Raw genomic sequence first — 22,552 nt, forward strand, 5'->3', positions numbered from 1 at the left:
AGTCCTGAATTGGGAGACATGTTGAAGTGGCTAATACTTCTTTGAACTTGTCTTTTTACAGCTCCGAGCTAATGCTCTGATCAAACGAGGAAGTATGTATATGCAGCAGCAGCAACCCGCACTGTCCACTCAAGACTTTAACATGGCTGCTGATATTGATCCTCAAAATGCAGATGTTTACCACCATCGAGGACAAGTAAGAAACATCAGAGATTTTGTCCCAGTACAAGAAAGTTTCAGTGTATGCTAAAAGAAAAGCGCAGTACATCAGTTTATACTGTTTCTGGCAGAAACAGGGGAAGTCCTCCTTTGGAACTACTGAGGAATAAATACATGGTGAAGTTTTCAGGTTCAGGTCAGGCAGAAGCAGCAAATTTCTGCAGCTATAGGAGACAGTGCAGAGTGACAAAGGTTCAGCCCTCTGTCAACAGGAACTCTTAATTAAAAAGTATTAAGGCTTATATACATTTACAGAGCAGTATCTACATAGGAGAAAACTACGTGACAGAAAATAGAACCATGTGTTCCTGCTAACTCACAATCTGCAGCCTAAACAGGCATCTGTTCAGCTCATCCCTCTCCCACTTGTGATGCTGCTGTGTCCTTTAGTAATTCGTAGGCCTGAAGATGCCTGCTTCCACTGGGCTGTAATATGAAAGGTGCTGGAAGGAAAAGGAGACATTGCCATATGGAGATATGCTAAGTTGTATTTTGTAGGGAAGACTTGCACAGATCAAGTGCCTCTCTCCATGAATTTATTAGATCTCTTCAGTGCTCAGAAATAAGAACAGTGTTACTTATTAATTAAAGGGGATGAAAGTTTTCTGCAGACTGAAAATTAGTATTTTAAAGTAACAGTAAAGTATTTTAAAGTAACAGTAAAGTAAGATGGCAAAGTAAGTTCCATTCTTGTGGAAGAATTAGAGTGTCCTAAAAAACAAAAAACAAACAAAAAAAAAAACCAAAAAAAAAAAAACTGAAATGCCAGTTGGGAGAGCCAGAATGTTTCAACATCCAAGTAGTCCATAGGCATTAACTACAGAAAGGCAAAGTGACTTGAGAAAATACGACATAGTTTTGGAGACTGGACATTAAGCTAAAGCAATAATGGAAACTCAGTATTCTCTAAAATGCAAACATCCTCAATCCCTACATATGGACGCTGCCTTTTTATGTATGAAGCTGAAGTTTTATTAGTAGATCTGTTGTTTTATGGTAGTGATTTTCTTTTTTAGTCGTGGATTTTGTAAGTTTCTAGATACTTCTAAAACTGAATTGTGGACAATATGAGTAACTAATGCTAACCGAATTATCACTTAAGTGTATGAAGCACAGATTAAATGCAGAAATAGGATTTTCTTTCATTCTGGTTAGCTGAAAATCCTGCTTGACCAAATTGAGGAGGCTGTGGAAGACTTTGATGAATGTATCCGATTACGACCCGATTCTGCCTTGGCTCAAGCACAGAAATGTTTTGCACTGGTAGGTAACTTGCTGGCTTTATCTGTGTGCTCTTTGTTTTTAAAGAGATGTTGAAAACATACTTTGTTTCTCTGCTGTCTTCCCATTTCATGGAAGAGTATTGCAACAAACATCTCAATCTCTTCTAATAATAAGGTAGAGAAATAATGCAACAAGAGATGCTTCATTTGGAGCATGGGTTTACTATTATTTTGCAGTGCTCATTATTTAACAGTAGGTCATCTTTCCTGTTACGTGGTAGAGGAACACAAATTTTCACTCTAATTATATGACACAAAGGTTCATTTAAATCAATTTTAATGTTGTGTAAAATATCCATCTTCAAGAAATTGAAAACAAACATATTTCAAACTACTACAGTGGCTCTGCATACAGGAACCTCCTGTGGAAAACTTTGCATGTGGGTAAGGAACTGTTCTAAGCCTGGGATTTCTAGGCTTTTGAAATGGAGGGAGGCTTTTGGCAACTCTCAAGCCTTGTGGCTTCCCGCTCTGTCATCCTTTTTTCTCTGCTAGTCCACTCTACCAAGGACTTAAACACACATTTGGTTCCTAAAACCAGGTCGGGTAGGGTGTCACCTTCTGGAACTTGTAATTATTATGACACATGCTGGGGAAGTGGGTAGGTCTAATGAGCCATATTTTCCTTTTCTTGTTTAATTTTGCTTTTTCTTTTTTTTTCTTGAATAGTATCGCCAAGCCTATACAGGAAATAATCCTTTGCCTGTGCAGGTAGCCATGAAAGGCTTTGAAGATGTCATAAAAAAGTTTCCAAAGTGTGCTGAAGGCTATGCTCTCTATGCTCAGGTACCTGCATTTTACTGTTCCTTAATAAATGTTGCAACATCAGGGAGTGTGTATGCAATTTGGGAGTCAAATCTGTGGAATTAAAGTAGTGGTTTTATTCTGACAAATAACATGCTCTGGTCAAGTTTAGTACGGGTGTTTAAAATACAAATGTAACAGCGAATGCCATTTCTTCTTTAAGAAAATGTGTTGCTGATTCTAGTAGAATTATAGAATTGTTTATGTTGGAGAAGACCTCTAAGATCATCTAGTCCACTGCCAAGCCCACCATTAAACCATGCCACTCAGTTCTACATCTACATGTTTTTTGAAGACCTCCAGGGATGGTTACTCAAGCACTTCCCTGGGCAGCCTGTTCCAATACTTCACAACCCTTTCAGTGAAGAAATTTCTCCTAATATCCAACCTAAGCCTCCCCTGCGCAACTTAAGCTGGATTTAACCCCATTCATCACAACTCTTTGGGCCTGGCCACTCAGCCACTTTTTACCCAATGAAATGTATGCCCGTTCAAGCCATGAGCTGCCAGTTTCTACAGGAGAATGCTTTTGGAAATAGTGTCAAAAGCCTTACTGAAGTCTACATAGACCACATCCACACTTTTCCTCATCCAGTGAGCATATTGCCTTGTTGTAGAAAGAGATCAGGTTCATCAAGCAGGACCTGCCTTTGATAAACCCATGCTGACTGGGCCTGATCGCCTGGTTGCCCTGTAGGTGCTGCGTGATGGCACTTGAGATAATCTGCTCCACGAGCTTCCCTGGCACCAAGGTCAGACTGACAGGCCTGTAGTTTCCCAGATCCTCCATCCCGCACTTCCTGTAGGTGGGCGTCACATTTGCTAGCTGCCAGTTGACTGGGACCTCCCCTGATAGGCAGGACTGCTGATAAATGATGGAAAGTGAGCACTTCTTCCAGCTCCCTCAGTGCACTTGGATAGATCCCATCAGGCCCCCAGAGACTTGCATACATCTTAAGTGTTTTAGCAGGTTGTTAGCCATTTTCGTGCGGATTTTGAGGGCTTCATTTTGCTCCCTGTCTCTATCTACCAGCTCAGGGGAATGGGTGCCTGGAGAATAGCTGATCTTGCTGCTAAAGACTGAGGCAAAGAAGGCATTAAGTACTTCAGCCTTTTCCTCATCTCATGTCACTGTGTTTCCCCCCACATCCAACAAAGGACGGAGATTTTCCATCAGTAGAATCAGATGTTCTGTTTCAAAGTCGGGAAGCAATATGGAATGTTTTCTTTTGATTCCTTTTGATCAGACAAAAAAACTGAAGCAGAAACATTTAAAAAAGAAGTTGAGAGTTGCACTTGGTGTATGTGGTGGGTTTTTATGTATGTGGTGGGTTTTTTTACTTGCAGTATTCTTAACTTGTTACTTGGGGATCTGCTGTTACAGATGGTCCTGTGATCAGTAATTTTTGCACCTAAAACCTAGTGGCTTTCTTCTAAGAAGCCTTGATTTTGAAACTTAAGTGTGGTAACTGGTGTGTCTGGCCTGCTCTCTGGTGAGAGAGCTATATCCGATCTTACATCATCAATATAATTTCAATTAGAATCAACCTACCACAGGGTGCATGTCCTGGTTGCGTATTGATATACAGGTTTCTCTTTTGATGCAGGCACTAACTGATCAACAGCAGTTTGGCAAGGCTGATGAAATGTATGATAAATGCATTGATCTCGAGCCAGACAATGCCACAACATATGTTCATAAAGGGTATGTATTGAGTTCTGGTGAATGAATGCAAACGGAAGGTAGGTGCTTGGAAGTTTACTCAGGAGAAGTAACTTTGCAAAAATAGCTTAGTGCTGCTAAATGCATTTCTACAATTTCTCTTGATGTCTAAACAGTAAATAAGACTGTAGTCTCAGTAAATTTTCATTAGTGTTTGTTCCTAATTGATCATTTGCTTGAAGTGCATCTGACTCTTACCGTAGCCTCATCTTAATGTCTTCCATGTCCTACCCTTTAAACCATTTGGGATCTTTTTGTGCTTACTTGATCTGGGTTTTGGGGAGTATGTGCCTGTTCTAAATTTTCTCTTTCCTTTGCAGTTTACTTCAGCTTCAGTGGAAGCAAGATTTAGACAAAGGTTTAGAACTCATAAGCAAGGCCATTGAAATTGATAACAAATGTGATTTTGCATATGAAACCATGGGAACGATTGAAGTGCAAAGGTAATTGAAGTACGGTGTTAAGAATTCTAAGTTACTTTTGAAATTACAGCAGTCCTTTAGATGTCCCCATGGATCTTAAACCTTTCCTAAGATGATCTCCCTGATGCAGTGGGAGGCCAACTCTTAGCTGTTGTCATGACTGCTGTTCTGTAACTCTTAGGGAAGGGAAAGCCTTCATTTTATCTATGGCATAATTCTGCTTTGTGATTTGGTCACCTTCATACTTACTGGACAACATGCAGATGAGTGTATGTGTGTTTAAATATATCCCTTCTGGATTTAAAATAACTTCATTGAACCTTATTAGGCTCAACGTGTATCTAGTGTAGTCCTTAAACATATCTTAATGGACCATTTGTACTAAGAAAACTGACCTATACACCCAAACCTACTGTTTGGGTTTAAAAAAAGTGCTGCAGAGGTGCAAAGATTGATTTGTTGGTATTAATTGGACGATGTTTTGGTTTATTTCAGGGGTAATCTAGATAAAGCCATTGAAATGTTCAACAAAGCTATCAACCTGGCCAAATCTGAAATGGAGATGGCCCACCTCTACTCACTCTGTGATGCTGCCTATGCCCAGACAGAAGTTGCAAAGAAGTATGGATTGAAACCACCGACACTGTAAAAACAACAAAAAAACATAAAACAAGAGGAGGAAATGACCTTCTAAAGTGAAGTTGCCCACTTCAGCCCTAAAGACGCTGTTGCAAACCATGTTGAATGGTGGAACTTAGTTTTTTCCCGTTCGTGGTGTTGTCATTTGCTACATCCGTTAAATGTTTAGGTGTTGTGGGAGTGGTTGTTCAAGGAAGTATGCAGTGTTGCATCTTGTTCCTTCTGCAGCAAAAAACCTTAAGGTGTGTTAAGGGAAATAATGTTGCAGGGGAACAACTGGAAGATATTTTGGCCATGCAAATAAAAACTTTACATTGGTTCATTTTGGGTGATTACGTTGTGGGCAATTTTTGCTTTACCGAACAATATTACAGCATGTTTGTTTGTTTTTTTTCCCCCTGTTGATTTTAAAGGTAATATTAGTCAGTGCTGTAAAATAGATTTCTCTTTTATATGCAATTAATCCTTGAGGGTTGATTTTAATTTTGCAAAAGGAAAACAAATAATTTACAAACTGTTTAATAATAGGGATTTTTTTTAAAGCCAGTAGCTGTGAAGAGAATCCTGTAAATATATGCAAGCATGCACAATCTTCCCTTAAAGCCCTTCCCACCCTCTGCATAACTACTTAGAAATGGTCCTGTGGCAGCTATTAGGGAATTAATTTGATAGTTCTTATCCTCACCCCAGAAAAAGCCCTAGTGTACTGTGTAGGAGAGCTAGTACTAAGGTTGTTGGGGGAGAGAGGTTAGGTGATGCTGCTTCAGTGTGGATTTTACTGGAAGAAAGGCCATGTTCTCATGCAGCAGTCCTTACTTGAATGTCACGGGAAGTTGTTCTGGAAGGTTCTGAGAGACTTTCAAGAACAGAAAGCACTGCTGGGAGTAGAGCTGCCAAGGTAAGGTCATGCTTGCGTATAATCTTTGTAATCTCTGTCTGTTGCTGAAATGTAACAGTTAATAGACTGTCTAAATTCTCTTCTTCATTCTCTAGACACTTCTGTGTTTTGATCTAGTCCTTGTAATAGCCCTCTGCAGGATTAAGTGAGATAAAGAACAAAGCATAGTCTAAAACTTCAAATAATGGATTAGAATCTTTATTGGTTTCCTTGTTATTCAGGCCTTGGATTGCCCAAGATTACAGATAGTGTAGAAAGGAAGCAACTGGTCTGCAAATAGCACATTGGCAAGTTATTGAATACTGGTATAAACAGTCTAACTAGGAACTTCACAGAGGGCTTCTCTGCTGCTTTGGGTTGATCTTTTTGGTATTGAAGGCAGTCCATTGTGCCTCTCCCTGGACTGATGTGGCTGGATAAACTTCACACAAATTCTTAACTGATGTTGCTTAATTCACCATACACTGATTTGGGCTTCTTCCCATCTTAAAATCATAGATTTCCTTGTGCTGATTTTTCTAATGTTTTTCACCTCCTAAAGAAATGAACCAACCTGTGATCAAACTGTCTTGTTTTCTATTTGTGATGCTACATAGCAGCAGCTTGTATTTTCAGCTTGACCATCATTTCTCCCAGCAAATAAACTGAGAATGAAAATGGTAAGCAGTAGACATGGAGATTGAATCCTTTTATTCTAGCTAGCTTAGTAGGGAGATCTGAAATTGTAGTGTTGGTATAGAGTTGAAGGTACTTGCAGCTGCTAAGGGTATTGCACGTAACGAGTGTCAAATGTCTTCTGGAACTTCCAATCTCTGCATCAGTTACCCGAGAACAAAAATATGCCAGGCTCACTGATGTGTCCTGTTCTCCTGAGCAGTTTTTATTCGCATGGCCTTATCTACATTGGCATTTTCTCCTCTTCACCCTACCTTACCCCATTTCTGCCCCCACCAAATCAATTAAGGGAAAAAAGCATGTGCTGTCAAATACTAGCATTCCAAATCATCACAGACTCTTGCCTGTTCTTGAACTAGTTTGAAACTGCACTGAAAGGATGCATTGTCTGTAATTTTTTGTAAATGATGTATCACCTGTAAACTGAAAAAAAATAAATATTACCTTCAAGTACTTCTCTCTGAGATGTATAAGAACAGGTTTTGATGAAAGTGCTCTCTGTAGCAGTGTTTTCTATACTTATTTGTGATTACTCTGAATCTAGGAAAGAATTAATAATAACTGACTCCCTGCCATCTCTCACTTGAACCTTTAAGAAAAGAGGAGGAGACATGGAAGGAACGAGCCTTATCTCTGATTGCTTCCATCACCTGCAGAGGTATGATCTTGAGAGCTGAAGATTACAAGGGAAAGGAAAGCTGGGAATTTGAGTAGCTGACATCCTGTTATGTGAGTACATGGTTGGATTCTGCTCAGGCTTCCTTTTAGTGAAAGGGAATTTAGTTTTTTTTTAATGGCTGATATAGATGAGGTTCTGTTTTAGACCAGGTGTGCATACGAACCTTGAGAAAAGAGTTACTTTGTTTTAATATGGATTGAGAGCTGAAGTTGAAACAATTATTGCTGCTATTAAAAAAAATCTGGTGAAATCATGTAGGAAGCTTAGTACTGAAGACTTGGATAAACTTGTTGTATCCTAGAGACTGTGGGAAGCTGTTTCTACGCATAGTTGTCATGCGTCTTAATTCTGGTCATTTAAAATTCCTGCTGTTCACGTTCAGACATAGATAAGTTTGCCAAAATGGAGATTAGCAGTTGTGCCTTGGTTTACCAGGATCTAAGTGTAGATTGAAAGTGAAGAAGGGAACTAGCCTACACTAGAGTTGTGCTGTGATTTGTTCTGGAACTGAGAGTGAGCCAGTCAGCTTAAATACTGCTTTGAGCAGGCTTCCCCACTGCAGTGGTAATAACTCTCCTGCTGAATCTAGTTAAAACAGGCATTACTATGTTTTCTACCATTTCTTTAAAATCCATTGAAATCCTTGCAGGCTGAACTTCTGTAGCCGTTACAGGGCTGCTGGTGGTTCGTTTTATATACTTAAAATATTGGTGCATATTTATAATGTGAATACTTAAAGTGCCTGTCTTTTGCCACCATAAGACTGAGTACTGAGTGCTTTAGCTCCTACCTACTTGAGAACCAGTTGTGTACTTTTTTGTTTGTAATTCCCCCAGAATTCTCAGTCCGTTGGTATCACTTCTGAGGGAATCTTACCAGAGACTCCTAAAATAGCCTCCTAAGAAAAGGTGCTCAGAACTTGTCTTGACAGACTGAGTGGGACTGAACCCGTGTCACCTCTAAAGCTTAGTTCACCAAAGTAGTCCACTACCGATTCTCGCCCATTCTCCATTTGGAAAGCCAGGGGAGGATGGTACATGCCCCAGATTTGTTTATGGCAGATTGCAGCTTACACTTCCAAAATCAAGTGGGTAGCCCTTGAGAATCCTGCATTTCTTTAATCCTCCAAAGATAAGCATCTAGTTCCTGTTCTGCTGCATATTAAAATAGTATAGAGGTTGGGGGTGGTAGGGAAGACAGATGCAGTAGTTTAGAAAAAATATGGCTGTATAAGAGTTGCTGTGGTTTAGAAGTTAGATTGCTGTGATGGCCATCATCCATGCTGATTTTTGTGTATGTGGCAGGTACTGATTTAATGCAGGAGACCTAACTCAAATAGCAAATTGTTAATTTTTTATATTTATTTTTCAACAAATAAATCTTCATTTCACCTTGTGCTCTGTGGCGTGCTTTTTAAGAGTTCCAGTACTGTATGTATACCAAAATGCTGTGAAAGCAGAGACACAAAATGCCTGCTGGAATAGATAATGCCACTGAGTGGAATGATGAGACCTTGCTTGTAGGGGATAGACTCCTCTGGGTTTGGCTCAATTTAACCATTAATTTCCCCATAGGTGGCTGGGGCCTCTATAAACCACACACAGCTGATTCATCCCAGAGAACTCAGAGGAAATAAAAAAGGCAAGAGGATAGCTGGGGGAAGAAGAGGATGGCTGAATGTGAAGAAACAGGTACAGTGGTTTGGGGTGAAACTGGCTAGATGGAACAAAAGCCTCTCTCTGATGCTCTGCTTTTCTGTATTCTGAAGTCTCCTTTTGCCTCTGGTGCCATTTTGCTGCTGGAGAACCAAAAGTGCAGAGGTAGGTGCTGCTTTTTGACTCCCAAGAAGGGAAAAACTATCTTTTTACATTAGAAAAGGAAGCACCAAGGTGCTGGCCTTCTAAGAAAAAGTCATTCGTACAAAATTTTAGACTGGTTTTAAGTTTTTTAATTAGTTTGCTGATCAATTCAGCAAGAGCAATGGAGTGAGGCCCATTTCCCATGCAGGTGGTGAAAGTTGGCCCTTGGTAGCAATAATGCTTGTAGAAAGCAGGTGTTGGTTTTGCTGAACATCTGTGAGACTTGGGGCAGAAAGACTTAATTAGTGCAAGAAGTTTTCTAGCCCTTTTGACTGACTTCAGTTAGAAGACAGCCCGACTGTGAAACTAAAGCCAACTCGGACATTGTATTAAGGAAGCAGTAAATAGAGCACAGGTGTGGTGACATGTGAAATGCTTTAATAAAACATTAATCCACATCAATTCAGCAATAAACAGGAATTGTAATAAGAATTTAATATATATCTTCCAGACAGGATGCATGCACCAAAACGTTACAGTTCCTTGTACAGTACTAGTTCTGTTTGGCTGCTTCTTGCATTGTCCTTAAGTAGTACAGAGCAGAATTTGGCATATTTTACTTAGTATGTTAAATTTTAAGCTTGCCTGGTTTGAAGTTGGGCAGCTAAGAAACTTGAGTTGTTGAGGCACATACAGTTAAGACAGACAGACATGGAGGAGTCATACATGTACTTCTAGATTATCTAGTAATCAGTGAGAAGTGCATAATACTAAAATTGACTTGAGATGATTTTCAGAGGGAACGTGGTTCCGACCTCTACATCCTATATATAAGCCCCAGAAAGTTAAAAGTGAAATAAAAAAGTAACTAAAACATTACGACGAATAAAGATTATTGTTAACTGCTTCTGAGTTGAGGTGATTTCACCTCCATCTTCATCCTAGCTGTTAAATACTATAAAATGAAGTATAAGGAGATACAGAAATTGTATCTGAATCAATTTTAGAATTATACCAACAAGTTGTTTTGCTTTTAATTAACTATGACATTTAGCAGTAGCCTGTCAAGCAACCAGTAAGGGAATCCTGACGATGAAAGCAAGTCATTGTGCCACTTGAACTTTTCCCGTTCACCTGGTGTCACTTTTTCATCTCTATGCCGTAGAGATCACAGCGCTTCTGGCTTAATATAGGGATTTGTTGACGGATTTCTGCAAGTTTCTTCAGATCTGGAGGGGGAAGAAAGAGCTATTAAAACAGCAGTTTTAACAGCAGGACTTGTCTCAGACAAGGTAGGAAAAGAGCAACTTTCATGGAGAATGAGTCCATAGGGCACAGCAACTGAGCAGCTGGGGAAGGAAGCCTCAGCTTTGCTCTCTCCTAAGGTAGGTAGCAGCTTCCTCATAAGTAAGGAAACTGGAATATTCTAGTCCTGGTAGTGCTTTGTTTTTGCTGCAGTCTAGCAAAAGTCGAGAAGGGCTGGCAACACTGCATCATCTGTAACTGCAGGAACAAGGCCATGGCCATTAAAAAAAGAAACAGTCTCTCCAGTCTTAGGCCCTGTCCAAGAAAGCAAGCAGGAAAAAACCCAAATGCTTACCTATATCTGTGTATATAACTGTTTCCTCAGCCCCGGCTTTGGCTATGACTTCACCCCTGCAAAATGAAGAACATTTGTTCACAGCATTAACACAGAGGTCTAAGGCATCGGTCCAGTTGCTGCTGTTTGTATAAGAGGGAGTTTCTACCCTTGATGTCTACAGCTGTAGACACAGGGATATCCTAAAAATAGCATCATAATTCTTAACTCTTGCATGATAGAAATAGCTTCCAGGTCTTATATGTGGCACATGTTTTATATGTGACATATACATACCTAACAGAGGAATATTCTTGATCTTTGGAAACTTAAGAGCAACTATGAGAACCAGTACACGTGAACGTGGAATATACCTCAAAGGGAAAGAAGTAGCCTCACTGGGGACAACCATATATAGTTGGTTGTTTAGACTAACACTTTCTCCTCTCAGATCCAACCAGCTTTTAATAGGAGTATACTTACACTCTCCATGAGCTACTGAACATGCTTATCATGTCTTCCACTAGGTGCTCTGCCACTGCTTTCAGCATAAGATGTTAAGAGCACATGACAGAAAGCTTTATTTACTTTGCAATTGTCTAGAAGAGCAGTGTTGGTGGAATGATTTATTTGGACGAAAAATAACTGCCAAAAGACTCGATGTTTTCCCAGTCACCTAGAGGCGCGGAGGGGAAGTAATCGCTGCTAAAGCCAGAAAGTCTCATCTACTTGAAGGTATCCTTCTCATTCTTTCTTACCTCAAAGCGTTCTTTGAGGAAATATAGTTTTGTATAAGCTGTTTAATATGGTTCAGTTCTGCTCAAGGAGTCACCCCAGTACATAATATATAACGCAAGTTGAAAAGGTGAGCAGCTTTACTAGTGCTTAATACTACTACTAAAGTAACTTCTGTGCTTCCAACAAGAATGCATACTGTTAAACAATTTTAAAACTAGCTGGATGGAAAACAATAAAAAAAATGATGATCTGTTGTAAGAGTAGGTGAATATGTGGGGCTGAAGTGAGACCGTCAAGTAAAACATTCAACTACGGTGTTTTTTTCTGAACTCACCATGGATTTACTACAGTGCTGTGTCCCCAGGCAACATAGGATGCTTTTTCATCTCTAGCTGGAGATATAGTAGCTACGTAGACTTGATTATCGACAGCTCTGTATTCACAGAAAGATAGGGCAAGAAAATGAGTAGGTCTTCTTTTTAATACCACCAATTAACTAAGCAGAAGAGTCTGAATTCACTCTGAAGAACAAGCAGTACAGTCTCCTAAAGACTTCTCAAAATTGTAAATGACACAAAAGTTACAGAAAACAAGCCTAGAAAGAGAAGTCTCTACCCAACTGCCCCAGAGTTAGTAGACAGGATGAATTACATGTTCATTCAGTGTGCCGTAAAGTTGATTGAAGCTGACCAAATGAATAAGTAATACTGCATAATCATGAGTCAAAGCATCTATTTCTGTCTGTAATTAAGGCAGTTGTGACATGGTTATTGCTGTCTACTGCCTGTTCTGTGCAGAAGTTTGTGAATGGTGCTCGGAGTTGTGGGGAAAAGGGCCATGTAAGAGCTTAACTGCAGAGGGGCTGGTAGGAGTGAAGGATAAGCAGCTCCTGCCTTTTCTCCTTAACAGCAAAATCATTTTGGTGACCCATGCAAGACCCAAAGAATGGCACAGTTCTGAAAGCAGAGCGGTCCTGCAGCAGAACTTCTGCTGTATGGCGTGATGTAGAATACAAGAACTATTTGGTTCCACATACTAAAATCCCCCTCAGTTACTTTGTTCTTACCGTCCCCTTTGTAGCAATTCCCAGTGAGCCGGTCCTGTTGTCAGATTAAAAGCCCCTGGATATATCAGCAGCTGGCAACCTTTGTTAAAAGAAAATTACAAACCATCATTAAAGGAAAGATGATTTACTCTAGTGACTCTACTTTGAAGCTCATGATACGCTTTTTTTTTTTCCTGACTTCTGTTCTTAATAGAAGGACAAGTAGAGCCCATTCATGTGTGACACCGATGACTATGCCAGCAAAGCCCTATGACACATCACCATGTATGGGGCCATATTACAATTCCATTATGTATTATATCATTATAATATTATTATATCAGTGGATGTGTAGCAGGGAATTACTGTTACTTTACAAATGAGTATCTGTTCTGTTTATGAATAACAAAGTCCGGGCTACAAGGCACATTTTATGTTAATAGGCAAAGATAAGAGTGCCTGATAACACTTACAGAGTGCCCAGTACCATCACCCTGAAGCAGCCCCACAAAATTCAGGCCTTAGGGCTAAGTGTGTTCCACTTCATTAGGTGACTCAGCCTTACCGTTCTGTCCATAGATTTGAGCCAGCTCAGCAAATCTGATGTCATAGCAGATGCCCAGGCCCACTTTACAGTATGCTGTTCTCAAAACACAAGAGACAACAGTCATATTGCTGTCATGAGTACACAAAAGCTATCACAAGACATCCTGCCGGCTGTTAGTTTACATGTCTCAGAGTAACAAGGGGAGCGATATTTAAATGTTTCTTTAAATGTGTATCTGCAGCAAACTCTGTCTGTTGGCCGGGGGAGAATTCATTCTTCGTGATGAGAGGATGACTGTGAGAAGTAGTCTCATCTACCCTTTAAAAACAGCCATTTCCACAACATCACACTATAGCAGGTTTTTGTGTAACATATTCCTCTCTGATTTAGATGCATATTTTTCAGTGATAAAATTACTCACTGTGCTTTGTGGACTAAAGAAATTACAGATACATATTTTCTTGCAGCATTCACATCACAAGGAGGAGAAAGTCACCATGGGAGTTGAGACTCTTAGGAGAGCTCAGTTAACAGGTCGTACTCATTTTTGAAAATAGGGTGGTGGTAGCTGTCTTTTTTTTTAAAAAAAAAATCTGTTTTGGTTGATTCAAGAATACTGGAATGGAATTTGCAGTTATTTGTCTCCATTATTATACCATCTTCATATGAAACAACTGCCAGTGTAGCCATTTGCTACATGGATTGTTTTCCAAGACATGTTTTATAAGCACTGTTTTAAAAACTGCGATTAAAAATACAGTAACTTCTCTTTTACAATTCAATAGGAGCACTGTTTGTTACAGGAAGTGCCATGATGTATGCTTTATCCCTTTCTACTTCTCTGTCCTTTTTCAATCACGTTACCTTTTAAAAAAGTTTCTGAAGTGACCCCCATGCTTGGAACACACCTAAAATACATTTGCCATCATTGTCAAATGCCTAATTTAAACCCGACAGTCTAAAAATCCATTGCTGGGGAGAAATGGTAGGGAAGAGAGCTCCAGAATGTCTGTAGCGTTACTGTGGCAGTGCTCCTAAAGAGAAGGCTTGTCTTATACTCACGGGTATCAAACATGGAGAAACTATTTCCTGGACTCAGTGTTTCAGACTCTTTGAACTGTATCTTCCCAGGAATATCAATGTCAAACAAATGAATCTGTAATTATAAGATTATTAAGAATTATTAATAATTTATCTGCTTGATGCTTGAGACTTTTCCTACTAGTCAGATGTATACTAGTCACGATAATCTGGACTACTCTTTCGTCAGGCTCCCAAATAAACATTGCTTAAGATGAAGAGATCTTCTGAAGACAATTTAAAGCAGTTTTGTTCTTTACAGAAATTTGCACATCTACAGTTATTTGGAGAAAAAATAAAGAAGATGAATACTAGGCATTTTAAACAACACATATAAGCCTTGACCTAAGTGATGCACATATCAAATGTTTACATTGTTTACTAAATAGAATGTCCAGTCCTTGTCCCATGCAGTAATAGTTAGTAAAAATAGCTAAAAATAGGACAATTAATTTGCAGTATGGCTCTACATCTTCTTCAAGAAAAGGATCCGTGTAAAATAACTTATCTATCTTGATTTAATGAATAATTTTGCTAAAGAAAGGGTACATATATAATGTACTCTATGTATATAACATAAATTTGTCATGATCATAAGTGCAATATGGTAAAGCAAGTGGTATTTTCCTCTCCAAGCTTTGAGTTCCATTCCTGCAAAATTTCTCCAGGAAATACCTTCAACAAGTCACGAAGTTCACATGACTTCAAGATGCTTCTGTATTACTGTTAGTTCATATATATGCAGTACAAGCCTGCACTCGTTCTGCAAACAACTCCAGGGCTTATGGGCTGGTGTGGTTATGACAGACTGAAGACAATGCAGTATTTCAGAAAGTGATCTAACAGTGTAGCTAAATGAACAATCAGTTAAAAGGAAAAAAAAAAAAAAAGAATAACTGCATCCCAGATCTATTTTGCACCATCTCATTTGTTCCAAGTAACCTTGCATTCTCTTTTTTGTTTTTCCTTGAAACAAGCAAGCTGTTGTTCACCTAAGTAATGATGCCTGTACACAAAGCCACAGTAGCATGAACTACATAGTTATGAAAACAGGTAGTTTCTCAAGGGACAAGCAATGTGCAGGTGGAAGATGACAGTAAGCACCTACCTACCACAAACAGCACACACAGCTTAACTGTGGAACTTGGACTTCAATTGTCTGCACTGTTACACATATAGCACAAGAAGTACGTAAAGAGCAGTCTTTACGATAACTGAGAGACTAACTCCTTTGGGAACCTGAGGAAAAATCCTGATGGGGCAATACCATTTTTGGGTAGCACTGCTGAACACTAGCCACATATATGAGAAATCTTCTAGTAACAATATTGTACCATCTTACCTTCCTATGCTTTGCCAACATAGCACCATCAGGTCCAAAGACAGTACATGTATTATACAGCTTTCCACCATCCTCTTCGGGAATGGATCCTTTAAAAAGGAGAGAAAAAATATTTACCCCCCTATAGTAAATGGAGTTTTGATTCAGTTGCACAAATAGACATTGCCCATTTTTTTTCCCCTCGATGAGACAGTCACTAGGAATAAACTACCTCCAACAAGATATATGCTGCACTCCTTGGCAACTTCTGAGAGCTTTTGTGTCGATTCTCCAGGAATCTTCTCTGCATATTCTTTAAAGTATTGGGTTCCGTATGGAGAATTAAAACATTCCTAGAATTAGAAAAAAAAAATGAAAAAATGGCTGTAAACTCTGCACTTGACCTTTCAAACCTACAATTTTTTCTTTCATGCTTTCTCCCTAGGCCAGATATGAAAAAATATCTACGCGTCACACAAACTACCATATGCCTATGCAAAGGTGTAGACTGTATGCTTGATGTGTGTTAACTCTTTATGTTGCGTGACTTAAAAAAGAATAATAATAAGGTGGAAGGAAAATAATATTTCATCTCTTAGTATTAGTACAAAATTTACCTTTCCAAACTTGCTGAAAGACCTTGCCCTTGCTTGAGAGGGTTTACTCTACAAGCACTAATTATCATTAGCAAGCAGAATATCTCAACTAAATTGGCCTGGAACACTCAGTTGTTTGTACACATGACAAAAAGTAGCTAATAATAGATAATCTCCATCTAGGAGACCTAGACAGAATAATCAAAGGTCATATTTGCAACACAAGAGCTGTGTTAGCACAGAGAAGGGAAGGTTGCTTAATACTTCACCTAGGACAGTAGGAACAAAAACATTCTTTGTGTAAAACATTCAGACCAAAAGTTCATCCAGAAAAGACCTTTGCACTCCCAAGTCAGATGCTGCAAGGCACAGGCACATGTACCCCCAGAAACAGAGGAAAAAGCTCAAAGCTACAGTGGGAAGGTAACTTGTTGCCAGCATATCACGTTAAAAAAAAATAATTAAAAAATCAGCAAGATAATCTTGGCTGAAGTCTAAAAAGTAAATCAGAAGTGATCAGTAATTTTAAGCGGTGATCATGTTCCCGCACGAGGATATCATGGAAGGGTGTCATGATGCTTTAATCATAATCCAGCCACAAATGACTTGCTGGCAATGTTTGACATCTATTTAGTTTCTCATTGACTGTTTGATCCTGAATAATTATGGCAAAGATAGATGCCTGCTTTCCTATCAACATTTCCTGCTTTGTATCAACATTCTTTAGCTGAAAATCACCTTTTCCTACATTCTGGCACAGAAGGCTTCTGCAAAAATTCAAACCACAGTCCTACTTCAGTTAATTCAGAACAAACCAGTTAGAGCTGCTGGAATTGCCTGGGATTTAAGCCAGCGTGAACTCAAACAGATTCTTGTCCCACTAAAAAACAAACAAACAAACAATTCCCCCCCCTGCCCTCCTTCTTTTACACATTCTGGTAGATGGAACAAGGCACATCAACACATTTTTTCCCCCCAGTTTTGGAGTCTCATACAGCATACAAGCACATCCAGAGAGAAAGAGGAATATATAATGCATGGTTAACACTACAAAGACGTTTCCAAGAGTTTGAGGTGTATGTATTTTAAGTAAATCATGATCTTTACTCACAGGTAGAGCCACGACTTTTGCTCCTTTAGCCGATGCTTCTCTTACCAGTCCACAGGCTCGTTGAATGTTGTCTGATTTAACAGCAGATACATGAAGCTGAATAAGTGCCAGGCGGAAGTCTAATGGCAGAAAAGAAAAAAAAAAATTAGCCAGCGGAATTTCCCCAGGTAATCAAACCTTGAATTCATTAATGAGCATTTAATGAAATAAATCTACTTACATATTAACAATATATACACAAACAACTTCCAACTCGTTTTGCAGTTGGTATGACTCTGGAAAAAGTCTCCTAACACAGGGAAAACATTCAAATGCAGGCTTGTTACCTGGGAACCATACATGGCCATTCCCTGGTTCGGGTCAAGGACCAGGAGTTGACATGCTGGTCTCAGGCTAGCTCCTGCTTAGCCTAGGCAGTACCCAGCTTACGTTCTCACGCAGGAAAGCGGGACCACACATTATCCGGTCCTACTTCTTTCCCAATTTGTTACGTGCTTTGTGAGTGTATCTTTTCATTGCACCCATCGCCCTATGAGTGCTGAATCTCCTAAAATGGCACTAGCAAACTAAAGGCTGCGTAATCCCCAAAGCACACAAATCCGGGAAGTTTGCTTTTATCATTCAAATCACACCAGGCCTGGGAAATGGATGTGAGAAACCATAAAGCCATAAAGATAACATCTTTCCTGGTCACTTTACAATCCAGTTTCTAGCCAAGAGACATCTGCAAGCATCTACCATGCCTAAGCGGGATTTATATTTGCATGTTCTGAATTACGCACACGGGAGAGATCAAATCGTGTGCATTCATTCCCCGTTGTGTATCTCCTCATACCTTGGGCTGTAGGAGAGCACATCCCGACCGGGCAGAGCTCTCTCCTTTTGAACCCAAACGCTCTGCCTTCCTCCACAGGGGTACCTCAGGCTGAAATCACTTTTCAGGGAAGTTCCTGTTACCCAGAACCACAGGGCTCAGGGAAGCAGTGAGCGGCACTGCCACGGTGCTGGGGGAAACGGGAGCTGGTCCAAGGGCAGGCCAGGCTGGGACACGGATAGGCAGGCGGTATCTTCCTTTGTGCTTTGCTTCTCCCCTCAGTAGACAAGTGGTTAATTTTTACACAGTACGCAAATGATTAACTTCTCACACGGCCACTGCGCAGGTAAGAAACTGCTCTAGCGCTCAGCTTGTTGGGAGACACGAGGCTCCCCACCACCGAGAGACACACGGGGAAGCCGCTGCTCTGCCACCACCCTCCGGCCGGGCCCGCAGCCGGCTCCCGGGGCGGCCCTGACGGGGCCCTGAGGGGAGCAACGGCCGCGCCCCGCCCCGCCGCGCGCCGCCACTCACGGGCCATGGCTCCGCGCGCCGGCTGCATCCCCGCGCCTCACGCCCCGCGCTGCGCCTGCGCGCCGCTGCTGGGAGATGTAGGCCAGGCCCCCCCCCCCCCCCGGTGGGCGGGAACGGCTGAAGGGCTCGTGCCCGCCCCTCTGGCGCCCAGGGGCCGTGCTGGCGTACAGGGCGGTGTTGGCCTGAAACGTACCACAAAACGCGTAACCCGCTGTGGTCCCCTCCACACGTCGTGCTGAGGCCGCTTTCAGGAAACACAGGCGGAGAGATAAAGGGTGGGCAGCCCGCAACCGCCACAAAACGCCCCCCCCGTACGTGCTGCGGTTACAAACGCAGCTCCGGCTGCCCCTGTCAAACAAACCCCTCATCCCCAAACTGACAGACCCAAAGGATGGCAGAATTACCATCATTATATTTTTTTTCTTCTTTTTTTTCCAGAACAGCAAACCTTGCAGGGTTCCGTGTGCAGAGAACAGCTGTTTCCTGAGTTCCCAGCGTACAAAGTAAGAATAAGAACAAGCAGTAAAGTGGTAACATCCTTTGAACCAGAAAGGCTCATACTATTTCCCATGGTAATGAGAGGTTCAATGTGTTTTTCTGATTTCAAAACATTAGCAATATCTGAAAGCATTACAATGTACCCAAAAAGAACATGTTAGCAGATTATCACCCCCTCCTTCCCCAAAAGGGGAAACTCTTCAGCCACTGAGTGCCCCCATACTGAAAAAATGTTATTTGACAGTTATTTGACAGATTATTGCTGTCAAATAAGTTTTGAAACTACAACTGAAATGTTCAGTCAAAGATACAAACACTGCTAATACTCATGTGTGAGGCCTAACAGGAACTAAACTGAAAGAGCAGCAATTAATCTTTATATCTCCACATTCTGAGAATACTTCTGGTGGATAATATAAGTTCTGCACAAATTTGCACACAGATCAGAATCTAAAATAACTTGTGAGACAATTAAAACAAAACAAAAACAATCAAAAAATCAGTGAGCATAGAAGCACTGGCCCTGGCTATGAAAAGCAAAGGTATGAGTTTCAAACGGTCAAGAAAGCTTACTCTGAGAAGTGTTCCTTTCCTGCAACAGACCTCAGTTTTAGTCACCAAAGAGAGGTTAAATGAAAGTTAAAAATCAAGCAACATAGCAGCTGTCATTTTATCTTCAATCAACACATTCAACAGTGTAGTCAGCAGCATATACAAAATAAGAGCCTCTAAACCTCTGGCAAGTAATTAAAAAAAAATCCCCAAAGATGAAAGAGACTAGAAGTTGCACACTGATTATTCTGATTTTTATTTTTTTTCTCCCAAAGCTGTCACTCTAGTACTATAATTAGAATTTCTGCTTAGCAATTCAGGTTTTGTAACTAGCACCCTAACTACAGATACAACAAATACACCATGAGACAAAAGTAGTCTCTAAGTTGTGGGTAGACATAAAATGTCATTATGATTGTTCAGTTTGGAACACAAGAAGTCTGTTGTAGCGCAAGAAGTCTGTTGGTAACTTGCAGTTGTAACTTAAAAATTACAAATAATTAACCTCTTATTAGCACAGGTTATACGTTTCTACACAGAAGAGACTTTAAAACTGACTTCCTGTAGCTTTAGTTACTGTAGATCTAAAAGGTCTGTATTTGTTGACCTCAGAGAAGCATACATGTACACATTACTCATTCTTCATATTCAATACCCAAATACACATAATAATTTAACAACTGAATGTACTTTTCAAAAGTAATTAGATTCTTCAAGATACCACTTCAGGTACTTCAGCTATATGTCTTAATTCTCCCCTTATTTTGTTTGCAACTTTTTGCTCTCACTAGCACTCTCTCATGACCTACCAAAATGTGTTGTATCATTTTGTCAACATTTTCATTTGTCAACATAATAGTAAAATATGATGCCGAGATGCCTGGAATTCAGCAGAAGCCTTCTCTATAATTTGACCATTTATTACCTCATTTTGACCTTTCTGTGAATGCTGACCCAAAAGAATCCTATAAAATTAGCCAAAATTCCAATATACTTACATTAATGTGTCACTGACAGCAGCTCCTAATGACCCATAATCAACTTCTTTTACTCCAGATATCAAGTTCTCTTCCATTTACGAAATGCCTTTAGGAAAAACTGTTAAATTGATTCACAGAATTCACACACTATACAATAAAAAAATACTTTGTCAGAAGTTATGTTCAAATTGTACTGGTTTATTTACAACTGTAGTTTATAAACAGTAACACAAACATCTTTACATGAAAAAAATATCATTGCTGAAATAGGCACAGAGTCAGAGACTCTTCAGGATAGTTTCAGAAGGGAGTAGGAAGAAAATGTAATACAACAGCTGCTGGGCAAATCTATAAATATGTGAGTGTTGGCCCAGGTGCAATTTCATGCAAATATCTTCAACAGTTCAAGTTCTATTGGTGTTTACTCAGATACTAAGAAAAAAAAAAAAAGGAAGAAGTTCCAGAATTAAGGTGCCCTAGCTTGATTCCTAGTAAAATAACTTAAAATAACTGGCTTTTATAAAGGTCAGTTTATTTTTTCTCCTGATGATGTACCAATTCACAGGTTCTGACTCCAATACTCAGAAGACTTTACACAACAAATCTAACCCCTAGTGTCTTTATTTCACAGTTTTTGGTAATTTTCACATCTGTCTACAAAGATGCTATGCCTTTGCCATAAGAACCTTCCTGTACTGGGCTTTGTAGCAAGAGAAACCCTTCTTATTAACCATTTTGTATCAAAGAGAAGACTGCAGATACACTATGACACAGTTGCCATCTCTCAAACATTTACTAGCTTTGAAGTTTTTAAAAGAATATAAACAGATGTTGAACCAATGGTGGCAACAGTTCATGAATACATTTATCGCGAGTATGCAGCACTAGAATCTCTTCACTTCATGCGTGTTAATTTTCTTGCCACACCTTCAGTCTTCAAACACACCTTCTATCAGCAGAAGCTTATTTCTGCATGAACTGAAGGCATATAAAAATCTAATTTACATGTTAGATATTTTGCTTCAGAGGAGTCAGATAACTTTTTCAACTGTCATACTCTGCCATGAAGCACTTACTCCAATTTCAACACGTACACTCATCCTCACAAGAGAAACGATCTTAACCTACGAAATGCAAAATTTAGCATAATTTATAAGAAGCACAACCCTGTAGTAAAAGCTTATTGTGTACAGTTCATTTTGGTATTTAAAGATACTCTTATAATCAATTCCAATTATTTAACCTAGTAGTGGATAAGACTTTCAGAAAAGTTAACTTTCCAAATTATTGGCGTTTTGTCCCATTCACTTAACCGTTTTTAACTGGAAGAAAATTCCTAAGATTTTATCTGCTCTGCTTACAAAGCTAAGTTTTTCATAGTCCTTGATACTACCCAGTAGGCAAAAATCAAATTTATAGACTGTAGGCCATGAAGACATTTTACTTTCAAGTATCAGTCATTTAAAGCTGTTTCTGTTTTCAACTGCTGCTCCATATCAGGCAGTTCATTCCTTTAACATGCTTATATGAACCCAGCTGCATCCTCTCTTAAAAAGATGCAGATCACTCGGATTACGGATGCATAAAAAAGAAACAAACTGACCTTTATAATATATGCTTCTTAAAAAAAAAAAATAGAAAGAAAAAAAGAAAAAAATTAAAATCCTGTTAAGAAATTGGTAATAATTTACCCTATCTTAGGCCTGCTACTCAGGCACTCCCACCAGCAAACAGAAAAAAAAACTCTTAAGTTAGTATTCAGTTGGAAAACAGCCAGCCCATGTCCACATACAGTATCTTTGTTGCTTCTTCTTTATAAACTGTTCTCTACAAAGTCTTTAGTTATTAACTCTCCAAGGCATCCAATACTTTCATGATCTGTTGTTTTATGGCTTTGGTAGCATCACCTGCATTTGGAATCAAATACCTTAAGTAGAAAAAAAAAAAAAAAACAGAAAAAGAAAAAAGGCATCATAAACTTGCTACAAAATTTTTGAGCATCAACTCAAATTCTTG

General features: G+C 39.6%; 3 protein-coding genes across 8 annotated transcripts in view; 1 reads left to right on the plus strand and 2 right to left on the minus strand.

Annotated features, from left to right (window-relative positions):
* Positions 1-22,552, plus strand: part of TOMM70 (translocase of outer mitochondrial membrane 70) — a 286,607-nt gene that overhangs the window by 17,226 nt on the left and 246,829 nt on the right. For 2 of the 3 annotated variants that reach the window (XM_068695925.1, XM_068695912.1), the window contains exons 7-13: positions 62-196; positions 1,375-1,482; positions 2,172-2,288; positions 3,914-4,011; positions 4,350-4,472; positions 4,947-11,455; positions 18,945-19,009. In XM_068695925.1, coding sequence (XP_068552026.1) covers positions 62-196; positions 1,375-1,482; positions 2,172-2,288; positions 3,914-4,011; positions 4,350-4,472; positions 4,947-5,100 — 735 coding nt within the window. In that variant the 3' untranslated portion in view covers positions 5,101-11,455; positions 18,945-19,009. The remainder of the gene's footprint in view (positions 1-61; positions 197-1,374; positions 1,483-2,171; positions 2,289-3,913; positions 4,012-4,349; positions 4,473-4,946; positions 11,456-18,944; positions 19,010-22,552) is intronic. The other variant, XM_068695916.1, reaches the window with a different exon arrangement.
* Positions 9,558-18,635, minus strand: NIT2 (nitrilase family member 2). Of its 3 annotated transcripts, none has more exons than XM_068696007.1 (10): positions 18,507-18,635; positions 17,159-17,277; positions 15,684-15,804; positions 15,473-15,561; positions 14,113-14,206; positions 13,069-13,143; positions 12,525-12,603; positions 11,793-11,891; positions 10,742-10,797; positions 9,558-10,370 (listed from the first exon to the last, which is right to left on the minus strand). In XM_068696007.1, exons 1-10 carry the CDS (start codon positions 18,532-18,534, stop codon positions 10,282-10,284), a joined length of 849 nt encoding a protein of 282 aa, XP_068552108.1. In that variant the 5' UTR covers positions 18,535-18,635; the 3' UTR covers positions 9,558-10,281. The 3 variants fall into 3 exon arrangements, with proteins under 3 accessions (XP_068552108.1, XP_068552118.1, XP_068552098.1); XM_068696017.1 differs by lacking the exon at positions 18,507-18,635 and adding an exon at positions 17,994-18,458; XM_068695997.1 differs by lacking the exon at positions 18,507-18,635 and adding an exon at positions 17,379-17,923.
* The window catches only part of TBC1D23 (TBC1 domain family member 23), a 31,338-nt gene continuing 29,499 nt past the window's right edge, over positions 20,714-22,552 (minus strand). For both annotated transcript variants that reach the window (XM_068695891.1, XM_068695883.1), the window contains one exon: positions 20,714-22,463. In XM_068695891.1, coding sequence (XP_068551992.1) covers positions 22,382-22,463 — 82 coding nt within the window. In that variant the 3' untranslated portion in view covers positions 20,714-22,381. The remainder of the gene's footprint in view (positions 22,464-22,552) is intronic.

This window comes from Anas acuta, chromosome 1, assembly GCF_963932015.1.
Source record: "Anas acuta chromosome 1, bAnaAcu1.1, whole genome shotgun sequence".
Taxonomy (NCBI): domain Eukaryota; kingdom Metazoa; phylum Chordata; class Aves; order Anseriformes; family Anatidae; genus Anas; species Anas acuta.